The sequence below is a fragment of the Monodelphis domestica genome, chromosome 2, assembly GCF_027887165.1.
Source record: "Monodelphis domestica isolate mMonDom1 chromosome 2, mMonDom1.pri, whole genome shotgun sequence".
Taxonomy (NCBI): domain Eukaryota; kingdom Metazoa; phylum Chordata; class Mammalia; order Didelphimorphia; family Didelphidae; genus Monodelphis; species Monodelphis domestica.
The window spans coordinates 374,339,220-374,352,157 of NC_077228.1; the positions used below are offsets into that span (position 1 = coordinate 374,339,220).

At 38.9% G+C, this 12,938-nt stretch overlaps 1 protein-coding gene across 1 annotated transcript in view; it reads left to right on the top strand.

The window, feature by feature from the left end:
• Positions 1-12,938, top strand: part of CCDC162P (uncharacterized) — a 239,392-nt gene that overhangs the window by 123,863 nt on the left and 102,591 nt on the right. Inside the window, exon 26 of the mRNA XM_056818639.1 lies at positions 619-795. Within this exon, the coding sequence (XP_056674617.1) occupies positions 619-795 (177 nt within the window). The remainder of the gene's footprint in view (positions 1-618; positions 796-12,938) is intronic.

The window sequence follows — 12,938 nt, forward strand, 5'->3', positions numbered from 1 at the left end:
CAAATGGGTACATTTTCTATTAAATACACCCAGATGCAAGCAGAAGTACTCTGATAAACGTTTAACAACTAGCTCTCCAAAAAATATAGGCAGTACATACTTTTAAGTTTAATCTTCATTCTTTTCTCCATCCTTTATTTTAGCTTAGACAATCAACAAGACAATGTGAAGTCCTGGTTTGTAGTATTTTCCAATTTCTGAGATATAAATGCTCACACTGAAAATTTAACTATCAACTTTTACTAGGACTCCAGGAAACCTTTGGTGATACTCCTAAAATTTAGAAATTTGTATTTAACTACAATGCTAGTTTTATAACCTGTATCAAAAAAAGCATAAACTTTCTTGAATTATAGTTTGCCTTCAGCTTGGGGCACTTGAGAAATCAGTCTGGTATAGTAGAAAGAATATTGGTTCTAGGGTTCAAAGAACCTAGTTCAAATTCTACTTCTGACCTTACCATAAATGTGACCTTGGGCAAGACCTTCTCTGGACCTCATTTTTTTCATCTATAAAAATAGATAGGTTAGATAGATGTCATCTAAGATATCTTCTAGTTTGCCTAGATGTTTAACCTTAGTAGCAGACTCTACCTCTTCTTTGGAATTCTCTCTGCAGGCTAAATCATTGCATGTCCCAGTACTCTCTCCGGGGGCAGATCATTGCTTACTGCAACAGCCTAAGAGCCCTGCTGGAAGACTTTCCTACCATCAGAAATACCTTCTTCATGATTGGGCAGTCACACGAGAGAAAAGGAGAGAGGGACTCCAAGGAAGGTCTCCAGGCTAACCCCAGGTGGGTAATTTCTAACCCAGTTTTCTGTTTTTAAGCATGAGAGGGGGGCAACAAAACTAGGTATCACAGTGGATAGAGTACCAGTTGAAATACTGGTTCAAATCCAGCCTCAGACACTTCTTAGCTATGTGATCCAGATCAAGTCACTTAACCCCAATTGCCCAGCCCTTGCCACTCCTCAGTCTAAGAACTGATACTAAAAGGGTTTTTTGTTAGTATGCATCCTAGAATTTGGCCTGAAAATCCTTCTTCTTGGACCCATTCATTCATCACGACAGTTGGATTCCAGTTAGAAGGCTTCTGGGGGGCTCTTTGTAGATTTAGATCCTACTCCTCCTTATCCATTGTTGATCTGCTATTAGTGGCTTAAGATACAATTGCTGATTGGTCAAGAAGGATCAGTGGATGACTGAACTCTAAAATCAAAGGCATCTCTTTGTGTCCAATGTAAGGATAATTTAGGATCATGACCTAATCTAAGTTTGATTTTTGGACACTAGGGGATATCCTAAATAAAATACCCAAGTCAGTTTGGAAATCTATGGTGTTTTAATCAATATAGAGGGAAGAGATCAAGGAGAAGAGAGAGGGGAAAGGGTATAGGATTTCACCCGCCTGGCCTGTGCCAGGGGGTAGTTCAAAGTTCTCTGCCACAAGGTTTATAAAGAAGATTAGAGGCTTCTAAGTAGATAGTGTTTGGAAGGTAAAGGAGGAAAAATCAGCCTAAATTCCAAGAGAGCTCAGAGAAGATGCTTCACCTGAACTAGGTTACTAGGCTTCCTCCAGTATGGTATCAAAGGAAACTTACTGTTAAACGAGGCAATAGATTCTGCCACACCAAGATGCCAAGACACTCAACAAGCTGCTGCCAGCCACCTATCCGCTGCCAAAGAGCCCCAAGAGAGGAAATGATGCGAAATATATAGACAGTTTTATATCACTTTCCTGCATCTTACCTGTACCAATGGTAGCTTAAGCTTGACTTAGGACAGACAGGGGTCTGTTAGCTGTTTCTGATTTGTCATTTGTTAGCACATGTCTATCATAGGCCATCCTCCTAGATACTTAATCCTTAAGTATGGGTGTAGACATTCCTGATTTTATTAGACTAAGTAGGGTGGAGTAATCTAAAGTTCACACCAAGCCCTGAAGGCTTTTTTCATCTGTGGTCAATTTTGTTGCTTTTCTAATGGGCATAGTTTCCTTTTCCCTCCTGTGAGCCAAAAGTTTTTCAACAATGGACAGTTTGATTAAAGTCACTGAGTCTGATGTGCAAATCTATTGTTCAATAAGAATAATGATAACTGACATTTACACAGCACTTCAGGGTGAAGAGAGAACTTTCTAAACATTTTCTCATCTGATTCTCTCATCAGCCCTCTGGGATTAATACAGCTAATGTGGCTGACAGCCACCCTAGTGTTCCATTCTACAAGATAGAAACAATTGGGATGAGGGGAAGTGGGGAAGAGAACTAATATTTAGAAATGGTAATGACCATCCAGAGAGGCAGCATGCTCTCATGGAGAGAGAGTCTGGCCAAGAGAGAGGAACCAGGGGTTCAGCATCTGCTGATCTTGTCACATTGGGCTTAGTTTCTTTTTTCTTTTCTTTTTTGGAATTGAAAATTTTTATTTAATTAATTAATTTAGAATATTTTCCATGGTTACAAGGTTCATGTTATTTCCATCCCTGCCTCCCCCACCTCCCCCTGAAGCCCAAGCACAATTCCATTGGGTTTTACTTGTGTCCTTGATCAAGACCTATTTCCATATTATTGATAATTGCATTAGGGTGATCATTTAGAGTCTATATCCCCTGGGCTTAGTTTCTAGGTATCTCTAATAGCTAAGATTCTGAGTTGCTAAGCTATAACAGTAGAATGAGTTCATAGGTCTGAACTTTTTCTTCTCTCTCATTAAAAAAAGATGACTAACCTTGTAATTAAGAGAGAAAGTTTCCTTACTGGGACTTCCCTACAACTATGAAATCATAGGTCTGGTCCCCTCAAAAATGGCCATCCAATTTATATCTGAGTCAATAGAAATTAGGTGTGAATGATGACATTTTCGTCTTCTTCAAGTGTGGTGGACAATCACAACCATTACCTTCTGAGACCTAATTGTGACTTGGCTTTCTACAATTCACTGAAGTGGACAGAGAGTTAAGGGTATAGCAGCAGCCTGGCATAGTGAGACAAAAGCACTAGGTTTGGCATCAAGAGACCTGAGTTTGTCTCCAGCAATTACCATTACAATTGCTATGTGCAATTCATCTCACCTCTCTGAGCCTCAGACATCTGTAAAATCTGTAAAATGTGGGTAAAAAAATTATGCTCCTTACCTCACAGAATTGGTGTAAAGAAAACACTGTGTAAAACCCTAAAATGCTATAAAATAGGAATTATTACTGAGTAGGGGTGTAATAGAGTGAATAGGGTTGTTGGCCTTGGAATCATTAATGTTTTATATTTTATTTTTACTTTTATTTTTATTTATTTATATTTTTATTACCTTTCTTTATTTTAAGTTAATCAATCAAGAACTTAAAGTACTCCTACTTAGCACTTAGTAAGTCACTAACAAGGAAAGTTCATGTACTAAGAGGCCACAAGAACTTCCCCCAACTCCCTCCCAGTAGTGTCAGGCAAATTGAGAAGCTGTGATTGATTCCTGTGAAGTGGGAGAGAGATGGGAAGTGATGTGGAGAAACTGCTTATAAAAAGCCAGCCAAAGGCCACCTGAGGAGGCATTTTAGGAGGACTTTGGCTGAAGAGGGGGCTTTTTTCTGTGATTCATTCTGCAAGTCACTTTATGAAGATAGATTTGGTATTGGTGAGTCAGGTTAAAGAAACAATCTGTGCTACATAAAGATTAAAATTAATATTCAATACTCCAAGTATTATTTTAATACTATTTATTAAAATCCACTTAGAGCAAAGAGAAATTAAAATCAGCAAGAGAAATTTTAAAAACCAGAGAAAAGCCAAAAAGCTGATTCCTCCTTCACACTGATACCAGTCCAAGAGAGACCTCATGGGCAGAAACAGAAACTCAAAACTCCATCCATATAAGGAGATGCACAAATAGTAAAAGGAAAAGGGGATTTTGGGAAATGTAGTCCCGAGGCTTCAAGATTCTAAATCATTAAATTCACCCCTATGATCCTTTGGGAGACCAGTCTCCCCAATGGATCATGAAAGCATAACTAACTTATAACTTGAACTAGAAATATATACAAATATTATAGTTTTTAAAGATAAATTACAATAATTTGGGGATAAGAGGAAAATAAAAAGGAAAAGGAACAAAACCAAGAATAGGTTCATTGACAAAAAGCCAATTAGGGAGCAGTCCCCTTTGGCATAAGAATGTACATTCAAAACAAAAGCATTTCAACCCGCCTCCCCTTAAAGTTCAAATTCACTATATCTCAAAGTTCACTCTGGATCTTCTGGTACAGCTTGTGGTGTCTTCAGGCATCTTCATGACACCTTCTAGATTCTGAGAGGTGGTCTCTTGTTCTAAATTTGGCTCAAATTCAAGTCAAAGTTCACAACAACAACATAGTCCCCCCCTGAGGAAAATAATAATACAATAATAATGCAGGCATGCATGTAGGAATTACACAGGGATACATGGTTGAGTCATAAGGCATATGAATAAAGTATCAAAAAAATCAAGAAGTCAAAGAAATTAAAATTAAAATAGCTTCTGAGTCAGATAAAAAACATAAAAAGAAAACTTGAAGAAAAAAATTCTGGGAAGAAGGATAAAAAAGAAAAAAAAGGAAAAAAATATCACAACTCACAACAGGTTCTTGTAGTGATCCATGTCCCATAAGTGTACAACAATAATTAGTCACTAACCCAATTTAGCAGTTTGAACTACAGTAAGTTGTCACAGCATGAGAGAAAATAGAAAAAAGAGACTAGATCTTGAGACAAATGGGAAATAGAATTCCCCGTTTCAACCCTTTTCTTTATTTTTTGGGGATAATGGAGCCAGAGCTATAGGCTTGATATAGATTATGGTACAAGGAAGTCCTGTGTTTAACACATATTAAACAGCAGCAACCTTGAATCTCACACATGATCAAGTCATTGTGCTTTTTGTGCAGAATGTCATCAATCCCCGTAAGATTGGCTTGGTTTCTTTCACCTTTTTGTGTTCATTTTGCACTTTGCAAGTCAAGTTCTGTGCTCCTTTGTGGTCCGTTTCTCCTTGGACATAAACATAGAACAAAAGTCTCATAATAGTTAAATAATTAGTGGCAGATTACCATAGTCCAGAGCTTTTGGGGTATTTTTTTTATATGTTAGGTAAATGGACATCTTAGGTTATGCAATTGCAAAAAGTAAAAATAGTTTAAAAAAAAACATTTCCAATATGAGTGATGTGTTTCAAAGTCAAAAAGTGAGAAAATACTGTATGACACATATAGGAAGAAAACAAAATGTTAAAATTATGTATATTTCACAATTAAAGTATAGAGACTAATTTTTAAGAAATGTTTCATTTCTTCTTTGACTTACCATGACCCACAATGTGAGTGTAAATAAGGTAGATAAAACAATGTGAGTGCAAATGAGGTAGACAAAGCAATAATACATTCAAAAAAATAAAAAAAATTAGTAAAGATACAGAATGTTACAAAAGGCACATCAGGTCAATATAAGTCACTAATACAGATTTTCTTCTATGAGGTAGTGTATGTGTTGCTCTTCAAGACAATTTGTGCAAATACAAGGATCCACCAAATAAAGTGCAACAAAATAGCACAAATTGAGAAATAAAGAAATCCAATCAAATCAATAGTCAAATGCAATCAGTGCAAGCAATTATTCATCATCAACAGAAGGTACTCATTTTACATGGTTACAATGAATCCATGTGTCCCTTTCTCCAATTTTTATGGCTGTTGGTGTAGTTAGTAGGATCTGGAATGGTCTATCATAAGCAGGTTCAGTTGACCCAGTACATTTGAAATTCTTTATTTACACACTATCACCTGGGTTTAAATCATGAAGTGAGAAATCAATGGGGCCTGCTTGAACAGCAGCTCCAGAGTCGTGGAGTTCTTTCAATTTTGTTTGTAATTGTCTGATATATGTCACAATGGTTATATTCCCTCCTAACAGTGAGGTATAGGCCCTTGCCTATACCTATACCACAGCAAATGGCTGTGCCTGAATGGGTGGATGTCCAAATAGCATCTCAAATGGTGAGATGTGTAAATCACCTCTGGGTCTGCTTCTGAGATAAAATAGGGCCAGAGGTAGAATTTCAGGCCTCTTTAAATGAGTCTCCATGCACAATTTGCCAATCATGGTTTTAAGTTCTTTATGCATTTGTTCAACTTGGTCGGAGCTCTGGGGATGATATGATGTATGAAATTTAGGCGTTATCCCCAGACATGAATAGATTTGAGATAACACCAAATTGGCAAAATGAGTTCCTTTATCTGAATCAATACATGCTGGCAGGCCAAAACAAGGAATAATTTCTTTCAAAAGGATTTTAGCAACAAAAGCCACTATGGCATGAGCAATAGGAAATGCTGAAGCCTGAAGGCTACATGGTCAGTTGATCGACTATGACCAGACAAAATTTATACTGTCCAGCTTTTGGCATCAAGATAAAGTAAATTTGTAGGTGCTCAACTGGGGCATAAGCAAGAGGATGTCCACCAAAGGCTTTTCTTTGAAAGGCCTGTTGATTAAAGGCCTGGTGGTGTGTACATACTTTAGAGGAAATCGTAGTTATTCCAGGTGCTATCCATACTCTTTTAACAGAATCTACAATGCCTTGGGTGCCAAAATGACCATGTTTATGAATAGAGGTTCAAATCTGGTTATAGAAAGCTCTAGGGAGTAAGGGTTTGCTATGTGATGATAACTACACTCCATTTATCTGTTTTGCTTTAAATCTATGCTTCCCTTTTCCCACTTCCTTGTCATTATAAGAAAAGGATAGATCCAAATCATCAGAAATTGTTAATGGTATAATTAATTCAGGGCCTTCTAAAGTTGCTAGTTTTGCTGTGATATCTGCTTGGTTACTTCCCCTGGAGACAGGGTCAGTGCCACCTGTATGTGCAGAGCAGTGAACAGCATTTATAACCTCGGGGAGCCGGATGGCAGAAAGAAGTTCAGTACCAAGGTTTGCATTGGTAATACATTTTCCAGCTGATGTTAAGAATCCCCACTGAAGCTATAGCATGCCAACAGCATGACATATGCCAAAGGCGTAGCAGGAGTTTATAAATTGTGACTCTTTTATCCTTTGCAATGATACAGGCCTGTTTCAAAGCTGTGAGTTCTGCACCCTTTGCGCTTACATTTCAGGGCAAGGAAGCTGACCACAGAGTATCGAATTCAGTACCACAGCTCCTGTATGGTGCACACCATTCCTCATAAGTGAAGAACCATATATAAATAATATTAAATCCAAATCATCCAATGGGGTGTCCAATAAATCATTATGAGGTTTATCAGCAGTGGACACTAAAGATATACAATCGTGGAAATTGGTAAATCAGGGAGCAAGGTTGTAGGATTAAGAACTCCACAGCATTTTATGTGATATGTTGAATGGTCAATTGGGGAGCAAGGTTGCAGGATTAAGAACTCCACAGCATTTTAGTGTGATAAGTTGATTATTTAATAGGGTTATATAATACCTAGTAATCTTTTGGTCAGTAAATGCCTGTGTCCCATGTCTTAATAACAATTCCTCGACCTTGTGTGGGTACATTATGGTCAGAAGGTCATATACCAGATCGGCAGATTTGGTTACCAGTAAATCTGTGGCAGCTACTACTCTAAGGCATAGTGGTGCTCTGGAAGATATTGATTGGGTCAAACTGGGCTGAATAATAGGCTACTGGGCATTGAGCAGGTCCCAAAAGTTGAGTTAGAATACCTGAAGCTACCCCTTTTTGTTCATGGACATATAAGGTTTTGGTGTGCCTAGAGCAGGGGCAGACAGGATAGCTTGTTTTAAATTTGAAAGATCTTTTAGGTATTCTGTTTCCAATTTAAGTGGTTCAGGGATCGAATTTTTTGTGAATGCTACCAGAGGCTTAGCGATTTCCCTACAGCAAGGGATCTACTGCTGATAAAATCCTGTTGCTCCAAGAATAGCTCTCAATTATTCTTTAGTGGTAGGAACACTTAATTTTTGGATATTTTCACTACACTTGGGAGGAATTAAACAGGACCCAGCAGTCAAAAATAAAGCCTAACTATTGTAACTTGGAGAGACACCACTGAACTTTGTCCTTGGAGACCTTGTGGCCTCTCTTATGTAGCTCTAGGAGGTGTTTGCTATCCACTTGGCATGCTTCAGTGTTTGGTGAAGTCAAGAACAAATCATTCATATACTGAATTAAACAGCTATATTTAAATTTTATGGCATCTGTATCAGCAAAGCAGTTAAGAATTGTGTAAACAAAATAGGGCTGTCCACAAACCCTTGTGGCAGACGAGCCCAAGTTCATTTTAAGCCCTTCCAGATGAAAGCAAAGACATGCCTGGAGTTCTCATGTATGGTTATAGAGAAGAAATTTGAGCGCAAATCTACTACTATAAAGTATGTAGCTGTGCTAGGAATAGAGGAAATAACAATTTTTATGTTGGAAACTAGAGGGTGTCTCTTTATAGCTTGATTATTCACAGCTCTCAAATCCTGGATAAAACGATAGAGATACTTGCCATTGGGCCCCAGTTTTGGCTTCTTAACAGGCAGGATGGGTGTACTGTATTCAGATTTACAGGGAATTATGATGCCTTGGTCAATCAGGGAATTTATTACTATTTTAACTCCATCAATTGCCTCCTTCAAAAGAGGGTACTGAGGAATGGAAGGAGGTGGGCTAGATTTTGTTTGAATTTGGACAGGGACAGCCAATTTAAGTAGGCCAACATCAGAAGATGATGTGGCCCAGGGAGACTTAGGTATATCAGTTGGCATCTCAAAAATAGGAGTCTCCTTAGTTTCATGAGCATATGAAAGAAGTACATGGAGTAAAGTTAAGGATTCCTCAGGCAGTTCCACTCTCATAGAGCCATCTGGAGAGCAAGTTATTGTGGCCCTAAGCTCGCACAAAAGGTCTCTCTCCAGAAAATTTAAAGAGGAACCAGGCATTAAGAGGAAAGAGTGTTCCACACTAAGGGGTCCTATGAACACAATTCTAGGGGAAAGCTTGGGAACTTTTAGGGGTGTCCCTGATACCCCCTGACATTAACTGAGCCAATAGAACTTCAATCCAAATCAGGTGTACTCTTCAATACAGATTGGGAAGCTTCAGTGTCCTAAAGACAGTTATAATAGGTTTTACCAACCTTTATTGTTACATGGGGCTCATTTGTATGGGGGGAGCAGTGGATAGGGACAACAGGCAGTAAGATGTCAGGCTGGAAAATCAAAGGTTGTATCCCCTGATTCCTGTGCCTTCTCTCCCCCCCCCATACACATTCATAATCTTTGGGTAGTACCTTGGGCTCCCCCCTGAAGGGCAGTAGCTCTTTAGGTAATTCAAGGGTGAGCTCCACTGAAAATATACTGCTGTGGGGTCATTTGTTATGAATTGTCAGGTGCTTTATTTATGACCCTAGAATTATTATTATCAGTTCTAAAATTATGATTCCTGAAATCACCATTATAACTCCTGTAATTGTTCCTATAAAAATTTCTCTGGTTGGTATAGCTCATCATTGCCTAGGAAAAATTCCTCCAGTACATCAATATATGGCCCTTCTTATGACAGCAGTGGGAGACTGATAGTTAGATTCTTGGAGAGGGGCTAGTGCCATTGGTTGAGCATCATGCCCTTTGTCTTGTTTATCAATCCTATCCTCTAAAGATCTGATTTTTTCTCAAGGTTTCTATGATATTATTAGCCTCTTCCTGTTTATCTTTTTGGACTTTAAAGACATAAGAAGCAGTGTTTCTCAGTTATTCAAGGTCCATCTGAGGTCACCGTGGGCAATGAATCTTAAAATAATCTTGGACTACCCTGAAAGAGTTGTTGACAAAATGTCTCTTTATTTGCTTAATATCTTTGTCTTTAGAAATGTCAAGGTCTAGATACTGACCCCCCAAGCTCAATGAGCTTACCCACGAATTGTGAGAGTGTCTCATCATCTGATTGTCTAAGACTTTCAAGTTTTGGCCATGCTTCTGTACCCTCAGAGCATTCTTGCATAGCTATTATAATGGCCTCCCTGCAGTGATATAGTTGCAACTGGTCCTCAAGTACTGTTATAATCCCATGCAAGATCCTGAGCTGGCAAGTCTCCTGCACCATGCCCCCGGACCTTGTTAACATGAGAGATGTTTTATTTTATTTTATTTTTCTCATGTTCTGTTAGAAAGGCATTGAGCAAATTCTCAACATCCTTATAGGACGGGTCATATTGATTTTAAAAAATGTCATTTTCTTGCTTACAACGAGAGGTTCGCATTCAAAATGAGGTATCTTATATTTCAGTTCTCTAATTTCTTGGAGAGTGAAAGGTACATGGTGTCTTAGGGTCATCACACCCCCATTGTGTCTTATTTCAGGCACTTCCCTTAAGGGGAAAAGAAATTCATAGTAGTCATCTAATGGCTATGGTTCCTTAGAAGCTGACTGTGGGGATGCCAAGCCAACATGGATAGGAACAGGTATGGTAGCTGTAAAAATGGAGATTTGAACCCCGGACTCCAATCCCCAGAAGTCCTTGGCCACTTCCCAGAATGCTTTGTAATCTCACTGAGAACCTCACCTGGGGGAGATCAAAAATTTCTATTTAAATTGGTTGTAAAGCCTACTGGCTCTTTCCTGTTTCTGCTTCCAAGTAGACATGTCTCTCATGATGTGCCTCTCAGCCCACCTAGGCACATGCTTTCTCACTTGTGTAAATCTTGAAATTTCTCAGACTTGTGAATGTTAAAAATTTCTACATTGAGGAATCCTCCATTGGAACAAATTCCCTACTGGGAAACATTCCCCATTTTGATGTGAGAATTCACCAGGATCAAAAATGGGAGGACCTCTACTCCACCCATACTTAAGACTGCTTTAGGGGAGAAAACTCCTTGCTATGGGACGACCTCTACTCCACCCGTTCTTAAGATTGCTTTAGGGGAGAAAACTTCTTGCTAAACAATGAAAGTACTTGGACTCATGCTTATAATAAGGCAAGGAGTTCTTTGAGCCATGCCTGTTTTTTAGAATTGATACAATGGGATGCTAGGTACCTAAAAGGGTTGGGCAAGTTTTCTCTTAATGAGATTAGTCGACTCAGCTGTGTTTTCTCTGGTTCATACTTACTGAGGGGATTAGTCGACACAGCAGCATTTTCTCTGGTTCAGACTTACTGAGGAGATTAGTCGACTTAGCTGGAATTCAGATGGGCTGTCTTTTAGAAAACATCTACGGTGATTGGTAGATGGAAGAAATTAGGGGAAGTGACATAGGAAAAAAACCCCTATATAAGAAAAGGAATCTCTGGAGCAGGGGATCCCTAGATCTTTAGAGGCTCGGAGATCCTTGGAGATCAATCCTTGGAGATAGATCCTTTTGGAGGAGGCCCTTTGAAGATCTCTTGAGAAGAAGTCCCTTGGGAGGCTGACTCTGGCTGGAACTCCCTCCAGGGAGACTCTGTTCCCCAGACATCCTTGCTTAAGACAAATCTTGTGGTGAGTGATAGACTAACTGATTCTCTCTCAAGACTCAGGTCTAGGCCATTTTGGCTTAAGGCCCTTCATACTTATACTTTTCTCTCTCTCTCTCTCTCTCTCTCTCTCTCTCTCTCTCTCTCTCTCTTTTGTTACTCATTGTATTATTAATTAAATTCTCTATAAAACCCAGTTGACTTGAGCATATTCATAATTTGGGAATATATTCCCTGGCGACAACCTTATATTTGATTTAAAAACCAAGACACTGTAGTGAAACATATTTTCAGGGGTCAAATTTACTCACCCTCTCTTATATCTATCACAATTTATATCTTCCACCATTTTAATTATTACAGTTTAAGCCAAACAACTATTTTAAATCTTACACTTGTATTTTCTTAAGTTCTTAATTTTTAATAAACCTCATAAAAATATAATACTTCTAGCAAAGAGAAACTAATTTTTACCTACCACAGTTTGGCCCCAAATTTTAATCTTAACATAGCAGAATGAGATTTCTTTGGGGTTGGGGCTGATTGTGGGGTGGGAGAAAGGGCAGGAGAGGATGGGGGATTAGAAGAGGATCATGGTAGGTAAGATAAGCCAGGAGTTGCAGAGCATGAGAGAGATGTTTCAGGGTATGAGAGAGAAGGGTCTGCACCTGATGTATAAGAGAAGGTTGTTTGGGGTATAATGAAGAAAGAGTTGATGATAAATGCACAGATGATAGAAGAAGGGTGAGATGGATTCCTTGTGTCAGTCTTCTTCAAATATGTCTCCCCACTAACCCTGCCTTTAATCCCTTCTAATAACTGATTTAATAGGTGAAACTCTCCTCTTGGGGAAAGAAAGAGAAATCAACTCTCTCCCCTTTCCACTATGACAAGGAGGATAATTTAGGATAACTGACAACTTTATTCTAACAATTGTGGTTAGGGGTAAAATAATAAAAGATGTCTGTAGGTTGGGGTCTAGAGAAAAGAGGATAAATGAAGTCCCTGTCTGTCTAAAATATCCCTTTCCTTCCCTCCAACTTTGAGACTCAGGCTTGTCAGCCTGGTCTCTGAGAGGTTCAGGTTTGTGACCCCTGGTCTTTGTCACAGCAGAGCCAATGTCCAGACCCAGGGTGTCACAGTAGCTGTGTGAGAGCTTGTTATGCTGTGCCTTCTTCTTCTTAGGTTTCTGCCACACTTCTTGGTATCTTTGGGGGGACATGGAAATAAGTTCAATGAAGGATTTGAATAGCTCAGAAGATAATCTCTAATCAGACCTTCACCTTTGCTGTCTCAAGATAGAGAGAGAGAGATCAACTGCCTCTCCTTGGAATCTCCTCTTCCCTCAAGATTCCAAACCTTCTCAATCATTCCCCATTGTGAATGAAAACCTTTGCATTTCTTCCAGGCTCTGTCCTTCAAAGTCTCTGGATTATTCCTCTATCACATGGCTTAGAGTCAAGAAGACTCGTCTTCCTCAGTT